The sequence below is a fragment of the Coffea eugenioides genome, chromosome 7, assembly GCF_003713205.1.
Source record: "Coffea eugenioides isolate CCC68of chromosome 7, Ceug_1.0, whole genome shotgun sequence".
Classification (NCBI taxonomy): Eukaryota; Viridiplantae; Streptophyta; class Magnoliopsida; order Gentianales; family Rubiaceae; genus Coffea; species Coffea eugenioides.
In genome coordinates this window covers 31,212,321-31,226,985 of record NC_040041.1, presented here as the reverse complement: position 1 = coordinate 31,226,985, position 14,665 = coordinate 31,212,321, and the positions used below count along the sequence as shown (strand labels likewise).

Below are 14,665 nucleotides of genomic sequence, written 5' to 3'. Positions count from 1 at the left end.
TTAAGTTAGATCATACGTTTCCCTAACATGAAACCAATCACGCTAGTCGCCACTGGTATTAATCAATAGAACAATTACGGATTCAATCAATTAATATGACAGTAGATTATTAGGTTAACTGGAATATCGGGCCCTTGACATTCAAATAACAAAACAATCATAAACAATTAAATCAGGAAATGTACAAATACCAATAAATAAAAGAAATAAGTAAAATAATTAGATCTCACAGATGTTCAGAACCGAGTCCTCAAATTGACCTTCGACTAGAAAAAGGAGCTAGTTCATCTTCATGGAGGAAATCCCATGCAAAAGTGCAGAAGTAAATCTCTGAAACAAAGCTATGTTTTTGTCGTCCTCATCGAAGAGACGGCAGAGAAGAAAACCCAAGAATATTAAAAACGAAGGAACTGCCCCCTAAAAACTAAAAAAACAAAGTTCTCCTATTCTAAAACCAAACTACTACTTGTCTCGTGGTCCCCGCCGAGATTCCCCAATCAAAGTACAAAAAGGTAAGGCCTCTTAATGTTTCCTCTTTTCTCGTTTCTCATTGCTCCTAGGACTCCTAGGATTCAAGACACTCTTCATCAGCAAAAGAAATGCAGTCCGCGTATATCACCATGTGGGCCAGGTCTGTGGCTTATTTGAAGTCTCAATTGTCTCCAGAAAGTCCCTCCTTTTTTGTAGTTTTCTGCTTCACTCCCTGAAATTGGGTTCAATACCAAATATAAGTAAATATTAATAATTAAAACAATATTTGGCAAGGATAAAAGGGAAAATTAACAATAAAATTACTAACAATTAACACCCTATCAAATCTTCAATCCAAAATCTTAGGTTCTCTGTATCAAGGAAAAAACAAAACCTTTGGCAATAATGACAGGTTGTCGATGCCCGTGTAATAATAAAAATAAATCTAGTTGCCAATTAAAGTAATCAGAACCCGATTCTAAGTACTGGAGTAGGGACTCTAGGTGTGCAATGGGTTACTTGATTCACCCTGTTCCCGAAGAGTTTGCTTAATCCGATATACCAGAATGGGATTGCTTATTCACGAGGATTTATTGATTTGTATAAAGGGCAAGTAGGGTCGTCTCTTCAGGGATTGGGGGTATTTGTCTCTTTTGAAATTCAAAGTAACAAGGGGGTGATTTTGTATAAAAGATGCCAATTAAGACAGTTCGAATAAAAACAAATAGCTAACTAAGAATTAAACTACAATTCACTAAAATCAGAGTAATATTAACTAAAGGTCTAGTCAAGAAATAACTTCAGCAATGGTTCATCTAATTGATCATCGATACAAAGGCAACTCCAATTATTTACTAATAAATAGGTTATAATTGCAAAACGAGCGACAACAATCAACCTCCCCTTACTGTGTCGGTCATTAAGGTACCCCCGTTAATCATTGTTCTAATTGAGAAATAATTCTAGGTATGCCAGTAAGATTTAATTTTTCAATTGCCTAACGTATTAGAGAAGTCCTATTCTAACCAAATAACACGTTACCAGAGTTATTTTAAATTAGCCCGCATATTCTCCTAACAGAAACCCAATCATGCCAGTTGTCACTATTTCAAGGCAATTAAACAATTACGAATTTAATGCCCTAATTGACAATAGGTTACTAAATCAATTCACTATCCGGATCCATGATAATCAATCAATTAAACAACCATAAGTGCTGCAAGCAGAGAATATGCGAATACCAATAAATAAGAGAAAAAGATAAAATTAAATTGATCTCACAATTTTTAGACGAACCAAAGCCTCCGTTGTTTCTTGACTAGAAAAAGGGATTTAGTTCATTCCTGATAAGAAAAACCCACACAAAGCTGTAGAGAAAGTAGCAGCCATTGTCCTCCGATTGAGAAAGCTCAATTCGTTCGATTAATCAAAGAAAACGTAAACTACAGAGAGTGATTAAGTCTTCCAATTGCTCCTGACATGTGAGAAGAAAAGCTACTAAGAGACCAAAAGAAAAGTCAAAGTTCTCAAACTAAAGTAGTCTCCTCTTGTTTCTATCTGTTCCTATCTAATTTTCGTCTTCTACTTTGCGGCTGCTTCCCCGGAAGAAAAGAGAGGCTCCAGGTCTTCTTCCGTCTCTTCTCTCTTCGGCAATTACCAAAAGGGGAAAATTCCCCCTATTCCCAAAAATGCCCCTGGAATAAGGGTTGCTGCTTGAACTCTTTTCCTGATGACTGTCAAATTAGCACTTGTTATCGTATTTTCGTCCTACTCCCTGTAATAAATGCAAATTTCTAAAAGTGAGTAAAATCTGACAATTAATCCACATCGAATCAGGTAATAAAAAAAATTAATTATAAAGTAAATGATAAAATTGCAACCTATCAAATAATCACTCCTCTAGAATACTATATATCACGTTGAAGCAACAGTCATATGTTGCAAACGAGATGGAGTACAAATGAGGATTCGAAGTGGCGGCCATGATTTCGAGGGCACATCCTATAAGTCTGAAGTTCCATTCATCATGCTTGATATGAGAAATCTCAAGTCAATTAGCGTTGATATTGAAGGAAATAGTGCTTGGGTTGAGTCTGGTGCAACAATCGGCGAATTGCAGTATTCCATTGCTGAGAAAAGTTTTGCTCATGTCTTTCCTACTGGGAACTATCTAGGCGTTGGTGACTTGGTGTTGGTGGACACTTCAGTGGTGTTGGTGGACACTCGTGCCTTTCCTAAAACACACACACTTTACAAATACTCATTTGGAAATTTTTACTAAAACTTGTTGCTCCTCAAAATCTATTTTACAAATTAGAAATATATTAACAAAATGAAATATTACCACAATTAATTCTCAAAACAAAGATCACTTTGAATGACATTGTATAATCATAACTTCTTAACTAACAAGATTCATAATAAAAATAAGGATGGGTAGATTACTAATTACATTTTTATTTGTCACAACTCTCACAATTATTAGCATTCTATAATGACATTATTTTGTGATGTCATACGACATATCTTGTATTAAAAACTACTGGTGTGTTTCGATTGCAGCTATTTCTCAAAAAATTATTTGCTTGTTTCATAAACATATTTTTTAATATATATTTTTATTTTTTCAATTATCTTTTTATATCACATACATCATATAACAAAAAGTACTATAATAATTATTTCAAATATTCACGTCCAAACACACCCTTTATTATAGTGATCTACTGGTTCAATCTAGCATCCATTGGGAATCCGTTGACCCATCTATTTCAGTGGGTTCCTCCCCGAGCCTAATTTGACAGGCTTGTTTTGCTTTATATTGCCTCCGCGTAGTGCGTGCATATATAAAGAAAGTGCTTTATATCACTGACCAAATGAACCTAAGACTTACTGAACCTGTTAGGGAGGTAGAAATCAAAGAAGCTTTGTTTTCCATGAACCCAACAAAAGCTCCTGGCCCTGATGGCATGACACCAAACTTTTTCCAGAAATTCTAGCATATCCTTAAAACAGATATTATTCAAGCCATCAAAAGCTTTTTCCATTCTGGTCATATGCTCAAAGCTGTTAATCATACCATCATATCCCTGATACCTAAGGTAGAAAACCCCACTGATATAAAGCAGTTCAGACCCATAAGTCTTTGCAATGTTATTTACGAAATCATGTCCAAAATTCTGGCAAACAGATTGAAAAAAGTGCTGGATAATTGCATCAGTAAAAACCAGGCAGCTTTTGTGCCTGGAAGACAAATTTTGGATAACGTTAGTCTCTCATGAGTACTTGCACTACCTCAAAAACAAAAGGCAGGGATCTCAAGGTTTCATGACTTTAAAGTTAGAATGTCAAAGGCCTATGACAAGGTGGAGTGGGGCTATCTGAAGGCAATGATGATCAAAATGGGATTCTGTAAAAAATGGATCAACTGGATCATGGAGTGCATCACAACAACTACCTTCTCTTTCAATATAAATGGTGAAGCAAGAGGATATGTGACACCTTCTAGGGGAATTAGGCAAGGTGATCCCTTATCACCTTACCTATTCTTACTAGTCTCAGAAGACTTCTCCAATCTTTTGGCTCAAGCTGAGAGGAACCAGAAGCTGACAAGAATGAAAATTAGTCGAAGTGGACCATCAATCAGTCACATTTTCTTTGCAGATGATTCCCTGATTTTCTGCAAAGCTGATACAAATCAAGCTGAAGAGGTGCTGAGGATATTGGAAACATCTGAAAAAGGTTCAGGACAAATGATAAACATGGAAAAGTCTTCAGTTTTCTTTAGCAAGAATGTGGCACAGGAAGATCAAAAAGAAATTCGCAACAGACTAGGAAATTTAAAGATGGTGCATCAAGGAAAGTATTTGGGGTTGCCAATGGTCATAACCAGAACCAAGGAACAAATCTTTGGATATATCAGAGACAAGTGCTAGAAAACTATCTCTAATTGGTGCAACAAGAAGCTTAGCCAAGCAAGAAAAGAGGTGTTACTGAAAGCAATTACCATGGCTATGCCAACCTATGCAATGTCTTGTTTCAAGCTTCCAGTGAAATTGTGTAAGGATATACATGCCTTAATGGCAAGATTCTGGTGGGGAGGGGATAATGAAAAAAGGAAAGTTCACTGATGCTCATGGAAAAAGATGGCAGCTGGGAAGAACCAAGGAGGATTAGGATTCAAAGACTTACAAGCTTTCAATAAAGCCTTGCTGGGTAAACAAATCTGGAGGCTCCTCACGAGCCCAAACCTGCTGATGAGTAAGGTGATGAAAGCAAAGTACTATCAGAAGGAGTCACCGTTGAGCTGTGAAGTAAAAGGCAATTCATCCTGGATATGAAAAAGCATTATGGGAGCCAGAGAGGAGGTTAGGAGAGGAGTAAGGAAGAGAATTGGAAATGGAAAGGGGACCAAAATTTGGGAGGACGCTTGGATCCAGGATGGCAAGGAAGGCAAGCTAGAGTCCCCTGAACCCTCAGGGTGCCTGATAAGCAAAGTGAGTGAACTGATATCTAATTTTAGATGGAATTCACCACTTGTTTTCAGGACTTTTAATGCAAGAGAAGCTGGACAGATACTTAACATCCCTATAAGCCTAACTGGTATACCTGACTGCTACTCCTGGAGTCATAGTACCAATGGTCAATACACAGTTAGATCAGCATATGAGGCAATTACAAGGGAGAGTAAGCAGCTGGAAACAAATAGGAGAGTGAAGGGAGAGTCAAGCTGGGAAGGAGGCAGTGAAAAAGTCTGGAAACAGCTATGGAAGTTGAAGATAAAACATAAACAAAAGCTGTTTATATGGAAAAGTCTGAACCAAGCCTTGCCGGGTAAGGAAGCAATATACAAACGAATAGGCAAAGGTGACACAATCTGCAAGCTGTGTGGAGAAAGTAGTGAGACAGTTGAACACATTTTCTTTCATTGCACAAAGTCTCAAATGATATGGTAGATGGCACCCCTCCAGTGGGATGGACTTAAGGAATACACTGCTGATTTCAGAAGATGGTGGAATATGTTAATGGAGGCACAGGCCAGATAGGAGGGACTGGAACATATAGCTTTAACAGTGGAAATACTCTGGCAGATCTGGAAAGCTAGGAATGCAGCAGAATTCGAAGACAATGATAGACATCCAATGGAGGTTATTAGGAAAGCAATCAAGGATTGGGAGGAGTATCAACAAACTCAACAGATGGAACCTCGGATGAGCATCTCAGAAACAGAAACAACACAAGAAGATGAGGAAAGGGTGAGGGAGGAGGATTATTTGCTAAACATTAGTGTTAAGGTGGGACAACATGTAGAAGGCCAAAACATGGGAATTGGAGTTACAGCAGAAAATAACATGAGCCAGAAATGTGCAGCTTGGATACTGAAGGAGAGAAGTACTGGATCAGCTGTGCTGGACAACTTTTTGGCCATCAAACTGGCACTCTATAAGCTAAACGAGAAAGGGTGGCAACATATCAAGATCCAAACACCATGCACTCAGATTCTGAATATGATACGACTTCAAGCTGCTAGCAACTCAAGGCTGGCAACTCACCTGGAGGATATAAGAGATCTTAGTTCAATGTTTAGGAAATGCTCATTTGATAGCCTACCTGTTGAAGTGAATAGACTCAGTGAAAAACTGAGTAAGCTAGTTATGTGTGTACTTTAATGAGGAACTCTAAGCTCCTCAGTGGTTTGGTCCACTTTTGTAAAGTCTAAGTTTGAGCCCTTGCTCATATAATGTGTTTGTTCTCATTATTATTCTGAATAAAATTTCTATCGTTTCTGGAAAAAAAAAAGGGTAGTGCGTACACGCTTTAACCCGATGGCTTGGACCTAATGAACACAAAAATAGTAACCGCTTTCTGAAATATCTTTTCCAGTCACAAGTTTCAACCGGATTGGTTATCATCTGCCGATTGAAGTTCTTAATTTGAGTCTAGATAGTAGAAGCAAGAGAGAATGGAGTGGATGGCGAGTGAAGAGAAAGACGGCAGCGTAAATTCTTCAGTCGCTCAAGCTATCGATAATTCTGCATCATTAGAAATTGATCAACCTACAGAAAGTACTATGTCATCAGGAAAGAAGGTAGATAAGAATTCTGAAGTTAGTCTTCAAGCAAAAAGCAAGCAATTGCTTTCTTCTCTTTGGGAGAAAATAATTGGATTCAAAAGGGTGGTTCAAGAAAAATCTTTTCGATTTTGTCGAGGTGGCGACGAAATTGAACAAGCAAGAGTTTACCATTTTTGGCCTGGAAACAATGTAATCCTCCATTTGCTCTTGCTTTACGTTCCAAAGCTATTTCTTATCATTGTACTTTGCTGAATCCTGATAAAGCTTTTAGTTTATTGGTTTAAATCAAAGAAGAAATGGAGGATTTGATGCTTAGGCCAAAAAAAAAGGAGGAGGATTTGATGTTGGACGTCTTATTCTGAATCTAGGTATTCTTTTTCAAGGGGAGACTGATTTGTGGTCCGGATCCAAAAGGGCTGATTTTAATTGCCATTGCTATTAGTCTATCAAGTTGGACATTTGCAGTTCATGTTGCAAGTGATATAAGGAATCCGGCCATCATCGTAACATCTTCAATTTTGACAACAATTGTTAGTTCTAAACTAAATTTCACACACACAAACACACACACTTGTATGAGAAAGTTGTGAACGTAACCGAATGCTCTTATGTAACTATATATTGCCCTCAATGCAGGTTCTTGTGAGCTTGGTATTTGTCAGTACCATTGATCCTTGTATAATTCCTAGAAATGATCTAGGAACAATTGATGCTGGTAAACGCAGAAGGAGATCAAGGGTAGTTGTCATAAATGGGATAGAGGTGAAGTTGAAGTATTGTAACATTTGTAACATTTATCGTCCACCAAGAACCTGTCATTGTGCAACTTGTAACAATTGCATCCAACAATTCGATCACCATTGCACCTGGATCGGGCATTGTGTGGGACTGGTATGTATGATCACAAGCCTGCAAGTCCTTCTGGCATTAAAATTAGTTTACTAACTATAACTTTCTAATTTTTTTCTTTCAAAATGCAGAGGAATTATCGGCTTCATGTAACATTTCTATTGACAGGACTGCTCTTGTTTGCCTTCATGTTTATCTTTTCATGCAAATCACTACATCACAAATTGCCCGGAGACGGCAATGGGGTAATTGGATTGCTAAGAAATGACCCGTAGACTGTGGCATTGACATTATTCAGTTTTGTAGCCATGTGTTTTCTTGATGGCTTTTCTTGTTATCATGTTTATCTAATTGCTATAAACCAGGTTTGCCCTTTATACTTTCATTTATGCCAACAGTACTAGTATCATCACGGTTGATCTCAAAGTTGAATTCATGCATATTTTTCTTGCATGATTGTATTTCATGTATGTCAAATATATTAATTAACGGAAAATTCTTTTGAGAACAGTACTGAATTTTTGGTACAACAATTATTTAAAGTGCACAGCTTTGAGGAAATTTCTGCTTTGGCACATAAACATAGAAGGCCAGTCTAAATAGCTGCTTAAACAAATTATGATGCAATTTCTATATTATGCCTTGTGCAGACATCTTATGAGCATTTTCACCAAAAGTATGTGAACTCTGGAAACCCCTATGACAAACGAATCCTAAACAACATTAAGGAGGTTCTACTTGCTTCACAACTACCCTCTAGAGTCAACTTTCGAGCAGATGTGGAGCCTGGATGGTTTGGTGGATTGAGTGATATTAGCATCAAATGATTTTATTGCATATTTAGTACGTTTGCTAGATGATTTCCTTGTTTCCTTCAATTTACTTGTCCCATTTAGAATTGCATTGTACCATGTTTTGGTAGCTGAATTTCAAGTCTGAGATTGATTACAAGATGGACAGGGATAGCATAGATTATGAACCTTTTTAATTAGTGACTACATAATCATACTTCCTCATCGTTTCAAACATTTTGCTGCATTTGGTGCTAGCTAAACTTTGCTTATGTAAGTTTTCCAAGTTTGGTTACTTTAATTTTGTCATCAACATACCACAATTAGGAGGAAATGCATCACTATTTATTATGTCAAATTAAGATGAAAATGTTTTGAATCTTCAACCTAGGTATTTATGTATATTTTTCAAATTATAAATTGGCAGTTCGCCTCTAACATACTCAGCATCGATAGATCAAAGGCATTTTGAATTGAATTTTTGAATTCTGTCGAGTTTGAATCATTTTACAAGTATTGAAGTAATTCTTGCCATCCAATTTCTTTGAAACTACTAGAATAAATTTATTATTTGCACAATTTTTTGTTTATTGTTTGTTAGATCACTTGCAAAGTTGTTTCCAATGCAATAGAGTCATGAAAAAAACTTTATGGCTTTATTTGGATTGGCAAATTTAACGAAAGATTTAAAATTCATCCAAACCACTTTAGTTATTTGGATTGATAAAGAAGCATTTGACTTTGTAATTCACCAATTATCAATATATATATATAATATTAGAATAATTGATGACTTATAAATTCAAATACCTCCTAAACAATCCAAACAACTACAGGGATTTGAGAGAATTTTAAATTATTCGTCAAATTTTTGAATCCAAACGCAGCATGAGAGAATGTAGTATCCCCTTCCGGTCACCTAAACTGTTTTTTATGTTTTTGGATACTATAAAATCAATTTTAGCTACTCCCTCATGTAATGTGTTTCACTTGTAGAGCCACAACAAAAGTTTACAGGGGTAAGGTAGAGATACTATGAGTAGATTTTGGCAAACTAGAATATACAGTTGCGGCTCCAAAATATTCAAATTTAAAGGGCTTTTTAAAAATTTTTAGAATATTAAGGATGAACAGGAGAATTATCTAAATCTTTGGATAAGAGTATCTGGACTTGGAGGATCCCTTCCAGCTCCAGGTCCATCTTTGGTGCCATCATTTCCCGTGAAACTATATAAGGTGGGGTGGCCCTAAAAATTATGCTAAAATCTCTTAAAAAATGTTCCACTTATACCTTGCCCTCTACATTTACCCTGGATGTTACCTATTTTGGGAGGCCTTTTGTATTTTGAAAATTATATACTAATTTTTAAGATATAATTTTAGAACAATTTAAAACGTTTGATAAACATCTTTACAAAAAGTTTCATAATATTTCTAAAGCAATAAAGAGACATTTAAGGGCTATGGCTCAAGTGAAGTTAGCACAATTAATTAACTCTCTTAACTTGGTTTCTCTTTAATGTCAAGGATGGATAGAAGGGTTTTTTTTTTTTTTTTTAAATGTTGGGTTTCTTCCTTCATTTTGTACAACAATCAATCTTGGTATCAAAAGTTATTTCGTTAACTACCAATAGTATATTATTGTAATTCAAAGTTCAAACCAATAAAGACAAATAAGTTCTTAGAAAATTTGCAAACTCAGTTGTGGAAGCAGAGTACTAGTATTGAAAAATTGCTTTCCAGAGAGTATTTGGGGTACGTATATGTCCCAGTACAAGATTCGGCCACAGGAATAACAAGAAATTTGCAAAGAAAACAAGACACAACATAACCAGTATGTGTGCAGATGTAAAGGGTTAATAAAGAAAAGTAGAATGAAGTGGCTTCCCAACCAAACCAAACACACTTGAAAAGATCAATCATCCATCATGAAATAAGGATCTTCAGATCAGTGTATTTCCCCTGCTTAATTGCTCTTCCTGAATTTCCTCCAATGAACTGGTACGGTTGGGACATTTAGACACCTCAAGTATTTCAAGAGTTGATAGCTTTTCCTAACAAGAAGGGATCTCCTCCAAAAACTTGCAGCTTTCCAGAACTAATTAAGAAAAAGAACAACTTGATCTTGATGCTAAACAGATACACATAACCCGTAGCAGTACACAAGTAAAGGACTTACAAAACTTACTTGAGGAGATCAATCGTCCATTATGAGATAAGGATCTTCAGATCGGTATTTCCGTTGCTTCTTTGCTCTTCCTGAATTTCTTCTAATGAACTGGTACAGTTGGGACATTTTGACACCTCAATTATTTCAAGGGCAGAACTATTTCTCAAACAAGAAGGGATCTCCTGCAATGCTCCACAGCGATCCAATACTAACTTCTGGAGACCAGGAAAATAGTCCTGCTCGTCGTACTCGGAGGAGGCTGTCCACTTCGCAATGTTCAAGGAAGCTAATTTCAAGAAACAAACTTTAGGGAACTTCTCTACTTCCATTTCCCATATTTCCCCCTCAAAGGCTTGTTTGAGTAATTTGAGCACCTCAAGATTGGGTAGATTTCCAATTGCTGCCATTTTGCTCCATGGCATGCGAAAATAAGATAGGGTCAATTTTTTAATAGTCAAAGGAAATTGGAAATCTAACTGATATCGGTCACCTCCATAAATAACGCAACTCAGACTGAGTGATTCCAACTGACTTAGACAATCCATTACTACATGATATTGAACATCTGGCTTCAGATTGACAGAGCATCTCAGCTTACGGATATTTGGAAACTTTCTCAACAGCTTGCTGATGTTTTCCTCAGGATCGAGAGACAAACAGGACAAGAAATCTAAGTCACGCAACTGTGACGAGTTGTCAAGATTGTCTCTAGGGAAAAAAAAAACAATAATGCTTATCGACCTCATCAATTAGCTGTAAATGCCTTAGTTTCTTCAGGTTCCATATGGTATCTGGTAGTGAAACTGAACGATGAGTTGAAGAATTTCGCCAAATCAAAGTTTCCAAGTTCGGGAGATTGCATACTGATGATGGGAGACTGATTTTACCTCGACCTAGAATCGCCAAGTAGCGCAAGTGAACAAGCAGTTCTACCTCTCTAGGAAAGGGGTCGAGTCCAATTTGGCTCAAATCTAACACTCTAACAAGTTTGATGATGTGAAAAATGAATCGGAGGTCAAAACTAATACTGTCTTCATCGTGACTGAATAATAATAGACTGCGTATGGCAGGAGAAAATAACCTCAAGTTGTCAAAGTGCTCGAGCTTAGAATCAATAATGCATAAGCGGCGTGGGTAGCATGGCACAGTGAAAGCAGACAAGTCATCATACCTACGTACCTGCTGCAAAAGCTTTTCTTCTTTGGCTTTTGTCACACAAAACTCATATAACAAATCGTGAATGCGACAAGCTTTGACCCCATCAATGGATCTTGGTTTCGAAACTATGACCAAGCTTCTGCTAATAAGTTCCATCAGGTAATCATTTCCCACATCCTCTGATCTCTTGAGATGAGTTTTTTGAACAAAACCTTCAGCGACCCATAGAGAAATCAACCTCTTGGTATTGTGTTCACGGTCTTCTGGAAAGGCTCCAAAATAAAGAAAACATGCCTTCAAAGTATCAGGTAAATGTTTGTAACTCAGCTCCAATGTAGCGGTACATTGTTCTGTACTAGAAACATTCCTTGAACTTAAACCTTCCACAGCTTCTTTCCAACCATATCGGTCCATCCTTGAGAGAATTCCGGCAAGAATGACAACCGTAAGAGGTAGTCCTTGACACATTTCCACGACTTGTTGTCGAATTTCGCATAGTTCTGGAGGAGCCAAATCTTGTCCAGGGTATAACTTCAATTTTAGCAAATCCCAGGTCTCATTAGGAGTGAGTTGACGAAGAGAATATGGTTCATGGTCGAGTTTGTCTTGCGGAGCAACACCACGGAGCCGACTTGTCAAGATAACTCTACTTCCATTTCTATCATCAGGGAATGAGGCTTCCAATCCGTTCCATGCATCAATGTCCCATACATCGTCCAAAACAATGAGATATCTATTTTTCAGCAAATGTCTTTTGACTTCAAGAGCCAGATCTTCTTCACCCATCTTAAAAACATCTTCAGGAAGCTTGGATTCAATGCAAGTCAAAATTTCAAATAACAGATTTCTCTTGTGGTATACTTGAGAAACAGTACACCAAGCCCGCTTATGAAAATAGGACGTAACTGAAGAACTATTGTAAACTTTTCTGGCTAAAGTTGTCTTACCTTGTCCTGGCATACCCACAATGGAAACAATTTTCACTTGGCATGATCCATGTCTGAGTCCATTGATTATCGATGCTGTCTCATCCTCGAATCCCACCACCACATCATTGACTATTGGCTTACTTCCTTCTTGTGGCATGTGATTGAATCTCTTCGTTACTTCCTTAACTTTTCCACCAAGTCTTTCGCTATCACAAATCTTCAAGGCCGCAGCTTTAATGATGTTCATTTCTTCTAAAATGGAATGAATGGACATTGAAGAAGAATCTATGATATTTCCAGTAATTAAGGAGTCAATAAGAAACTCTATCCTGTATGCCACCCCAACAATACGATTCCAAATTCCCTGGACCTCCTCATCTTCATTTTGCAGGCCCACAATTTTCCGCAGCAAAGAACGTAAACAAACAAGTTCTTCCTGGACTTTTTGAATTGGATGATCGATCAAAGCAATCGAGCCAGCCTCAGAACTTGTCACATCCATCATCTTTTTTAGAAGGGAATCAACAAAGCCCAGTCCATTGGTCTTAGGAAAATTGAATGATGATGATTCTGGACACTTCTCTGTGATTACTGCATCGATGAGCTTAATTATTTCGGATAACTCAGAACACACGATATCCATATCCTTGGCTTGTATAGCGTCTTTGATTGCATTCAGAGAGAGTGGGGAAATAAAATCTCCTCCATAACATTTCACGACTCGAGTAGGATCTCTTACTTTCTCATCGAACTCCTTTGGCTTCTCCTTCAAAATGTTTCTCAAGGAGTCTAGCCCCTCGTAAAACATTTGTAGTTGACGCAAAATCACAGGACAAGTACCATGCTTTAGTATCTCCCAAAGATTACACAGGAGAGAATGGTAGAAGTCTCTCAATATGTGCTCATCTGTATCTCCGTATGATTGTCTTGATAATTTTGAAGCAATCAGGGCCTGCATACAAGTCTCAAGGACTTGCGGTTCAACAGGAAAACTCTTCTGCGGCAGTTCCGAAATGCTTTCCTTGATATCCTCGGGAGATCCGAAACCCTTCTTAAACTGGAACTTATAAGAGAGGCCTGCTGCATTGATAGCCACAGCTTCAGTGTGAACCAACAAGGGTCCCAATTCTGTGTTTTCAACGTCATGCAGTGTGAGAAAACGGATGAAGTTTTTCATGAACGCCAGCTTCTCTTCAAGGGCTTTAATTAGTCGAACTTGATGTGCCAGCCGACTCTTTGGACGAAAATTCACTAGATTCTCCAGAAGAGAATCCATGAATTCCATAAGGTCATCTTTTCGAACGACCGAATTACTGGACTGCCGTGACGAGGAACCCAAGAAAACGACGTACCATTCGCAAATTTCTTGTTCGAAGGATCCCAAGTCTTTTTCTAAATGATGGACCACTTTCCAAGGCTGATAAGAAGATTGGATCTCCTTTGCCCACTTGGGAATGGCTTCGCCAATCCGAACTGCCAGAGCTTCTAGGCTTGCATGATGATTATTTGCCTGGTTCTTTTTGTTGTCAAATGGTAATTGCACATCATCGTTGCTGTATTTTCTCGCACACAGAAGAAATGTTCTCAGATGTCTTAGCTTGCGTCTCAGGTACTTCTGCGGCCAATTTGGAAATTCTGGATAACCGTTCTCCAGCGCTTGCAGATCATCCAAGGTGGAAGAAATACAAGTGATACTAGTGGAGGCCATCTAATAAAAGGAAGATCAACAAGGGAACCGGAATGTATCGATCTCAATTTAAGAGATAAAACAGTTCTCAAATATGAAAGGAGACGAGAAGATCTGCAAAACCTCAAAAACAAGTGCTCTCCTCTTTTCTGTACGTTGATTGCTAGTGTCCAGAAAGTAAATGACAAATAGTCATTGGATTCTTCTTGGATGATTGAAAGAAAAAAAGACCCCACTGCACTGCGTTATCCATTAGTCCAACTGTTGGAATGGTAAAAAAGAAGTTATGGTACGGTGTTTTATCAAAATGAAGTTTTAATGCTTTTCCAAGTTTTTAGATGAAGTTTGTCATACCTACGTTAACTATAAGTTTTTTTTTATAATTTCAGTTTATTAACTATTAGTATTTATAACTATGTTATGTATTGATAATATTATTATGGGTTACTTGTAATCATATTTTGATAAATACACGATTCAGCATTCCTGCGGCTGTCTAACCAATCAAAAAGGGCTCCCTTTAATCATTAAAATCTT

At 37.5% G+C, this 14,665-nt stretch overlaps 1 protein-coding gene across 1 annotated transcript; it reads right to left on the bottom strand.

Annotated features, from left to right (window-relative positions):
- Window positions 1-10,392: 10,392 nt before the first annotated feature.
- On the bottom strand, window positions 10,393-14,149 carry LOC113777225 (putative late blight resistance protein homolog R1B-12). The gene is made up of 2 exons (XM_027322260.1): window positions 11,436-14,149; window positions 10,393-11,062 (listed from the first exon to the last, which is right to left on the bottom strand). The coding sequence occupies exons 1-2, from the start codon at window positions 14,147-14,149 to the stop codon at window positions 10,393-10,395; spliced, it is 3,384 nt and encodes a 1,127-aa protein (XP_027178061.1).
- Window positions 14,150-14,665: the final 516 nt, after the last annotated feature.